General features: G+C 38.2%; 1 protein-coding gene across 1 annotated transcript in view; it reads left to right on the plus strand.

The window, feature by feature from the left end:
• The window catches only part of LOC120032553 (zinc finger protein 2 homolog), a gene marked incomplete at both ends in the record, with an annotated part of 39,227 nt that extends 30,590 nt beyond the window's left edge, over positions 1-8,637 (plus strand). The window contains one exon of the mRNA XM_038978695.1: positions 8,246-8,637. Coding sequence (XP_038834623.1) covers positions 8,246-8,637 — 392 coding nt within the window. The remainder of the gene's footprint in view (positions 1-8,245) is intronic.
• Between the last annotated feature and the right edge of the window lie 871 nt (positions 8,638-9,508).

A 9,508-nucleotide genomic window follows, 5' to 3' on the forward strand; every position in this document is an offset into this window, starting at 1 on the left:
GCTGGTGTAGTCTATTACCAGAAACTATAGGAGCATAACGACTGCTGGTGTAGCCTATTATCAGAAACTATAGGAACATAACGACTGCTGGTGTAGCCTATTACCAGAAACTATAGGAGCATAACGACTGCTGGTGTAGCCTATTATCAGAAACTATAGGAGCATAACGACTGCTGGTGTAGTCTATGATCAGAAACTATAGGAACATAACGACTGCTGGTGAAGCCTATTACCAGAAACTATAGGAGCATAACGACTGCTGGTGTAGCCTATTACCAGAAACTATAGGAGCATAACGACTGCTGGTGTAGCCTATTACCAGAAACTATAGGAGCATAACGACTGCTGGTGTAGCCTATTATCAGAAACTATAGGAGCATAACGACTGCTGGTGTAGCCTATTACCAAAAACTATAGGAGCATAACAACGACTGCTGGTGTAGCCTATTACCAGAAACTATAGGAGCATAACGACTGCTGGTGTAGTCTATTACCAGAAACTATAGGAGCATAACATCAGAATTTACGAAGGCCAGCAGCAGCGGGAGGAGGAAGAGGTTTTTCTGATGGTTAGGCTATCTTGATCTCTGGCTCCCGAGTCATTTGTGTGTCTTAATTATTTAATCAAACAGCGTGCTTAAAGCATCAAACCAGTTCAGTACATATAGTTGCTTTAATTAAAACACATGGGGTGTGTCTATATATGGAAAAATAAACGTTATAACATTTCTACCAGTCGGTTGGTAGAAAGAAAAGACGATTCTTGGTTGACCCAAGATTTTTTTAGTTGGGGCCCTAGTGCATTCATTAAGTTCAGACTGCTTTCCCTTTTTACACATTTTGTTACGTTACTTATTCTAAATTAGATATTTTTAAAGAATTAAATGAGAATGTTAAATGTTTTAGAAATTCTTGAGACTCAATTAAATCAATTAATCATGTTCTGAGGATATACAGTGCTTGTTTACATTTACTGATAAACATTGGAGTAAAAAAATTCTTATATTTTGGGTTCTGATGGGATACAACAGTTGAACTAAGCTCATGAGACATTTGTAAGTGATTTCTTCAAGAAACAGATGGGTACATATCATTAATGTATAAATCCCAAAATGGATGTAACAACTACTGATTGCCCCTTTAAGAGTACATATTGGGCTAAACTAATAGGAGATATTGAGGACTACAGTATTTCAGGTATTGTCATTAGATGCATTTGATCAATTGTTAACGTTTTGTTGATGGTCCACTCTTGATGTTCTACACGTTACAGTGAAGCTTCAGACATTCCTACAGGACAACATGAAAGTGTAGAACCCCTTTACTGCATATTGGTTCAACGACTGCAGAGACGGTACTTACTGGGGTTAAACGGATCTCCAACCTCGTCTTCTTCCTCCAATATGACAGTAATCTCCCCCTCCTCTTTCACACCAAAAACTGCATCCTCCTCTTTCTCATCTTCCTCTACTTTCACTGAAACTTCTTTCTCTTCTTCTTTCAATGTAACAGCCTCACCTTCCTTCTCCTCTTTCACAACAATGTTCTGCCACAGACCCTCTTTCTCCGTCCAGCAGACCGCCTCTTCTTTAGCAGGAGGGGAGAAGCTTACTGACCTCATGTTCGGGGATGTTAGCTAGCTAGCTAGCTATCATTAGCGACTAGGCTAGTGCTAACTTAACCAGCCAGCTACTATAGCTGACTAATACAAAATAAGGTAATATTCAATTAAATAGGTTAACAAGTTGATACGAGAGAAGTGTGTTTAAAACACAGTAGGTAATATACACCGAAAGCGTATAAATAGCTTGAATCTTTCGGCTATGTTGGCTAGCAAGCTACCGAGGTGGTTGACGAGCTGTTTATGAAGAACCGTCCACTAGATTGTACGTCACGCTGGCAGCATCGCCTGAAAGACGCACATAGTCGTCTGCTGACTGGAGTCGGAAACGCAGTTGAGGATCATATTTTATTTTCAGACAAAGATTATTGTAAATGGATTTAATTAAATAATACTATTATATTGAGACATACAAAGACAGGAATGTATTGATTGATTAGTGCGAATAGAAAATGGTTACTACAGCACATTTAAGGCAGTTACATCAAACTAAATCTAAATAAGTAGCTAGCTACTGTAGGTCTATACTGCTCCTACATGGTGTAACAATACATCATGTAGATGTATATAATGAACAGACTAGGTCTATACTGCTCCTACATGGTGTAACAATACATCATATAGATGTATATAATGAACAGACTCGGTCTATACTGCTGCTACATGGTGTAACAATACATGATGTAGATGTATATAATGAACAGACTTGGTCCATACTGCTCCTACATGGTGTAACAATACATCATGTAGATGTATATAATGAACAGACTAGGTCTATACTGCTCCAACATGGTGTACCAAAACATCATGTAGATGTATATAATGAACAGACTAGGTCTATACTGCTCCTACATGGTGTAACAATACATCATGTAGATGTATATAATGAACAGACTAGGTCTATACTGCTCCTACACGGTGTAACAATACATCATGTAGATGTATATAATGAACAGACTAGGTCTATACTGTTCCTACACGGTGTAACAATACATCATGTAGATGTATATAATGAACAGACTAGGTCTATACTGCTCCTACATGGTGTAACAATACATCATGTAGATGTATATAATGAACAGACTAGGTCTATACTGCTCCTACATGGTGTAACAATACATCATGTAGATGTATATAATGAACAGATGGGGTCTATACTGCTCCTACATGGTGTAGCAATACATCATGTAGATGTATATAATGAACAGACTAGGTCTATACTGCTGCTACATGGTGTAACAATACGTCATGTAGATGTATATAATGAACAGACTAGGTCTATACTGCTCCTACATGGTGTAACAATACATCATGTAGATGTATATAATGAACAGACTAGGTCTATACTGCTCCAACATGGTGTAACAATACATCATGTAGATGTATATAAGGAACAGACTAGGTCTACACTGCTCCTACATGGTGTAACTCCTACATGGTGTAACAACATCATGTAGATGTATACTACCGTTCAAAAGTTTGGGGTCACTTAGAAATGTCCTTGTTTTTGAAAGAAAAGCAGTGTGTAAACAGTGTGTGTTTTTTCTTGTTCTTTAACAAAGCTTTTGTAAACAGTGTTTTTTCATGCAGCAATTCAGCCATGAAGGCCTGATTCACGCAGTATCTGAACAGTAATGTTGAGATGTGTCTGTTACTTGAACTCTGAAGCATTTATTTGGGCTGCAATCTGAGGTGCAGTTAACTCTAATGAATTTATCCTCTGCAGCAGAGGTAACTCTGGGTCTTCCTTTCCTGTTGCGTTCCTCATGAGAGCCACCCATACCTTGTCACAACACAACTGATTGGCTCAAACGCATTAAGAAGGACAGAAATTCCACAAATTAACATTTAACAAGGCACACCTGTTAATTGAAATGAATTCCAGGTGACTACCTCATGAAGCTGGTTGAGATAATGCCAAGAGTGTGCAAAGCTGTCATCAAGGCAAAGGGTGACTGCTTTGAAGAATCTCAAATATAAAATGTATTTTTATTTGATTAACCCTTTTTTGGTTACTTCATGATTCCATATGTGTTATTTCATAGTTTTGATGTCTTCATTATTATTCTTCAATTTAGAAAATAGTAAAAATAAAGAAAAACCCTTGAATGAGTAGGTGTGTCCAAACTTTTGACTGGTACTGTATGTAAATGTGATATTTCAGTTGTTGTTTTTGTTACATTTGAAACATTTATAAAAACCTGTTTTTGCTTTGTCATTATGGGGAATTGTGATGTCATTATGGGGCATTGTGATGTTATTATGGGGTATTGTGATGTCATTATGGGGTATTGTGTGTAGAACGATGAGGGTAAAATATTGATTTAATCCATTTTAGAATAACGTAACAAAATGTGGAAAAAGTGAAGGGGTCTGAATACTTTCCAAATGCGCTGTAAATATAGGGGCAGTAGTTAGTGACATCACTTCATGAAACAGGAGTTACAAATATATAACATAGATTCACAATATCAACATTCAATGTATTAAAATATATGACCAAGCTGGAAGTGGAAACACCAGCCCAGCCACAATCCTAGAGGTTGACTGATGATCAATCTCCTCCTTCACATCTGACTCCTGATGATCAACCTCCTCCTTCACATCTGACTCCTGATGATCAACCTCCTCCTTCACATCTGACTCCTGATGATCAACCTCCTCCTTCACATCTGACTCCAGTGATCAATCCAGAGCATCTTCTTTTGGGGGAATCCCGATGGACGACGTCATCCAATAGGCCGTCATCACCACCACCGCCCACAAGTTAATTGTCATTGAGGTTATCAATGGGAAGAAACTTAGCAATATGTCCTGTCTGGTAACTTGTCTCGTTCAAAGGATTAACATTGGCAGGTGCACAGGGAGAAACCCCATTAAAAAAATCGGTTGATTTCAAACAGAGGAAACACTTTTGGAAGTCTTTAACTGCATCAAAGTCCGTGGCCTGTGATGTTGGGACAAATGATAGTCCCTTATTATACAAGAGACAAAATCCACAAATTCTACAGCACAACGGCAGAGTCATGTCTTAAGTGTAAAACTAACAATGACTCAATAATCCTTCTGGGAATGTTATGATGTCATAAAGTTATGGGCGGAGTTAGAACGTTGGCTGTCAGAAGTACAGTTATACAATGTAAAATTACTTTTAATCCGTCTGTCTGTATATTTCAAAACATGACATTTGAGGGTGCAGTGAGATACCCCAGAGTTGGACGATACTTTTCTCATAAATCATCTTAAATATTATACTTAATTAAACCTGGAAATCAACCAATCCTCTGTTGTTAATTCAATAGAAAGGTCAAATGCTTTATTATCTAAAAGTTGAAAGTGAAAAATGGTGCTGATTAATGCTGTGATGAAGGCTGTGTTCCAGTGGGTCTGGGCAGGTGTGATGTTGTTAATGGAGATGGAGGTGTGTTCTAGTGGGTCTAGGCAGGTGTGATGTTGTTAATGGAGATGGAGGTGTGTTATAGTGGGTCTGGGCAGGTGTGATGTTGTTAATGGAGATGGAGGTGTGTTCTAGTGGGTCTAGGCAGGTGTGATGTTGTTAATGGAGATGGAGGTGTGTTCTAGTGGGTCTGGGCAGGTGTGATGTAGTTAATGGAGATGGAGGTGTGTTCTAGTGGGTCTAGGCAGGTGTGATGTAGTTAATGGAGATGGAGGTGTGTTCTAGTGGGTCTGGGCAGGTGTGATGTAGTTAATGGAGATGGAGGTGTGTTCTAGTGGGTCTGGGCAGGTATGATGTAGTTAATGGAGATGGAGGTGTGTTCTAGTGGGTCTGGGCAGGTGTGATGTAGTTAATGGAGATGGAGGTGTGTTCTAGTGTGTCTGGGCAGGTGTGATGTAGTTAATGGAGATGGAGGTGTGTTCTAGTGGGTCTGGGCAGGTGTGATGTAGTTAATGGAGATGGAGGTATGTTCTAGTGGGTCTGGGCAGGTGTGATGTAGTTAATGTTTCTATGATGTTGTTTGTGTATGTGTAACTTTTGTATTGTTTATAAAATATCAAATAAAATATTAAAACATTTCCAATGCAAAATAACACCTCACAGTTGTATTTTTGGAGTTATTACATTAAACCAATCAGAATTTAGAAGAATGCCAAAGTCAGGTGTGAAGTAATATGGAGGACCAGCCTATTCCCTATGATGTAAACTACAACAGAGATAACTTAAAATGTATAACTTTAAATTAAACCAATAATTTGCACTCATGACTTGAGTGATTAAAGTAAACCACAGTTTTGTAAATACATAATGCCATCTAACCAAATATCAAAGAACGTTAGCTATATGCAGTTATCTTAGCCAGCCAGCTAACGTTAGCTATATGCAGTTATCTTAGCCAGCCAGCTAACGTTAGCTATATGCAGTTAGCTTAGCCAGCCAGCTAACATTAGCTGTATGCAGTTATATTATCCAGCCAGCTAACATGACCTATATGCAGTTATATTAGCCAGCCAGCTAACATTAGCTATATGCAGTTATCTTAGCCAGCCAGCTAACATTAGCCATATGCAGTTATCTATATGCAGTTAGTCAACCAGCTAACGTTAGCTATTTGGCCAACTAGCTATTAGCCTAACCAGCGTAGCCAACCAGCACGGTTATGGTCAGCGAGACCAACTACCGGAGACCAGTTAGAACCCAACTAACAGTAAGCCAAGGTGGAAAAAGTTACAAAACTCCCGTAGTCTAATTCACAGAAAACATGCTGAAAAGTAGTGATGGGGAAAGCATTGATGCTTTCGAGCAAATTGTGTAAAAAAAACAGGTTCATTACTCAAGGCTTTGAGCGACACAGAATTTAGAACAGCCACATTTCATAGATCACAGGCCGTAGCAGCGTAGCCATTCTGTCATATATTAAACCACTGGCCGTGTTCGAGAGCATCAAATGCATGCTGCATTGTGGGTAAACGGTGACTGGCTGACTGTTTTATAAATAATAATGAGTAGTTATTTATGATGCAAGGTGATTTGTAAATTAGTCAGTCAGCAGCCACCTGCAATGTCGGCTGCAATGTTGAACGAGCCCAATACCAAAACAATCAGGTGTTCGACGAAATTATTCTTCAGACGTCATTGATCACGTGCTGCTGATAAAGTGACACTCCTTTGAATTATACGGCTTAGCGACTTCAGTACATGCCTCATAGCTCCAGTCTCAAACTTAACCCCGTTCCTGCTGAAGAAGAGAAGGTTTGCTGGATGGAGAAAGTAGCTCTCGTGAAAGAGGAGGAGGAAAAGGAGCCTATTACAATACAAAAACAAGTAGAGGGTGAGGCTGTTACCGTGAAAGAAGAAGAGAAAGCCGTTTCAGTTAAAGAAGAGGAAGACGGGTTCCGAGTGAAAGAGGATGACGAAGTTTCAGTGAAAGAAGAGGAGACTGACGATGAACGTAAGTACTGTCTTAACAGAAGCACAAACTCTGTGGTTGGAAGTTGAACTGATGTGTGGTGTGCTTGGTGTTAAAGCGGAAATCTGCAATTGCCACATCCATATTTTGACTTTTAAATTATTTATTTATTTATTTATATATATATATATATATATATTATATATATAGCCATTGATTCTTGAAGAATATAACACATGCCTCATGAGCTTAGTTCAACTGTTTGCCCCATCAGAACCCCAAATAAGCTTTTTTACTCCAATGTTTAGAAACAATGTAAATCAACACTGTATAGCCTCAACATGGTTAAAACTATAATGTTGATATCATGGATGGTCAGTCCTTTCATACATAGGTCTGTCTATGATTTTGAGAGTAGTTACATTTCTCCAGCCCCATCATCTTATTACCAAAACAGTGGTGGAATGACAGCTTTGTTATTGGTTGAACTGCAGATTGGTTGATTGATTGTTGTGTGGCTTTTTTAAAGGGGCAACCTAGTTTTTAAACAAACAAAATGGCTGCCCAGAGTCCTGAGCTGTGTTAGAATACTCATACTAACCGTACTATTTGTGAAGTAAATTGAGTATATAGTCTGCTTATTGGTCATAGTATGATCTAGTTAGTATGCCAAAAGTTCCCGGATGTCGTACTAAATTCGCCAAAATATGATGTAAACGCAGTACTTTAGGGCACATAATGCAATTCTTCAGAAAATGGGCGTGGCTTCAACATTTTCAGATTTGAAGAAAATGGGGGAAAATATGCAGCCGAAGTCCAACGAGAGAGCGGATACAAATGAACTGCTTTAAATAATTATGACAAATGTTGAGCAATGTAATGAAGTAATGACTTTTCAAATAAGTTACCTTACACGTTATGTTAACTATTATTTGACTATTGTTGTTCACTTGACAATCTTAAGACAAATGTCAAATAATGAACATTCATTACAGACGTCATTGTTTGTACAACATCATGGCTACACATCACCTTTTACAGTGGATTTCTGCTGTTGTGGGCCTTAAACCATCTGTCTGACTTGTTGTTCACACAGGAGAGAGACGTGACTATCGTGGATCCTCTGGGGAGCCTCAACAACCTCATGATGCTGACGAGGCAGAGAAGAGTCTCTCCACGTCGAAACACCAGCAGAGAACCACAGGGAAGAAATCTCATTGCTGCTCTGACTGTGGGAAAGGTTGCACATCTTCATCAGAACTTAAAATACACCAGAGAACACACACAGGAGAAAAACCTTATAGCTGTGATCAATGTGGGAAGAGTTTTACTACATCTAGCTCTCTGACTATACACCAGAGAACACACACAGGAGAGAAACCTTATATCTGTGATCAATGTGGGATGAGTTTTACTACATCAAGCCATCTGATTCGACACCAGAGAACACACACAGGTGAGAAGCCTTATAGTTGTAATCATTGTGAGAAGAGTTTTCCTACATCTAGCCAGCTGACTTCACACCAGAGAACACACACAGGAGAGAAACCTTATAGCTGTGATCAATGTGAGAAGAGTTTTACTACATCTTGCTCTCTGACTGTACACCAGAGAACACACACAGGAGAGAAACCTCATAGCTGTGATCAATGTGACAAGAGATACTCTGATAAAAGGTGTCTGATCAAACATCAGAAAATGCATACATGAAGAAGTTGTTTCATGATATCAATGAAATAATGTCACAATGTAGAATGTTTTAACATTGTAGTAGGAGTATTTTAATGATGTCACAATGTAGAATGTTTTAACATTGTAGAAGGAGTATTTTAATGATGTCACAATGTAGAATGTTTTAACATTGTAGAAGGAGTATTTTAATGATGTCACAATGTAGAATGTTTTAACATTGTAGAAGGAGTATTTTAATGATGTCACAATGTAGAATGTTTTAACATTGTAGAAGGAGTATTTTAATGATGTCACAATGTAGAATGTTTTAACATTGTAGTAGGAGTATTCTAATGATGTTCTACCTTATCCTTTGCCCTGTTCAATTGATTGCAGCATGATATGGATATTAGCTTCAGGGGAAAATCCAGGCTCTGAATTGAAAGAGTATTATTTAACAAAAAGTGTTTAACAAAAATAGAGCTGTGTTACACTTACTGCGTTGGTGACCCACTTTAATCAAAATGCAGCACTTCAAAATGTAGCTAGCTGTTTTCTACAAGTTGAAAAAGCTGCTTGTTTAAAAAAATACATGTAAGATGATAATTGTTGCAGATGTTTGTGTATATACACACATGAAAGCAGTATAATAAATTGTACTAATCAATTTTATTAACAATCTGACATCACTCCAGTATTTCTTTACAACATTCAAATGCTAATTGTCTTTATTCCACTACTGAAGAAGCATGACTCAAATCACCTACTCATACTTCAAACATTCAGCCTGACAAAAGATACATGTTTTATTATTCCATGCCTCACCCTTAAATGAAGTATTGCCAATACA

Source organism: Salvelinus namaycush, chromosome 39, assembly GCF_016432855.1.
Source record: "Salvelinus namaycush isolate Seneca chromosome 39, SaNama_1.0, whole genome shotgun sequence".
Lineage (NCBI taxonomy): Eukaryota > Metazoa > Chordata > Actinopteri > Salmoniformes > Salmonidae > Salvelinus > Salvelinus namaycush.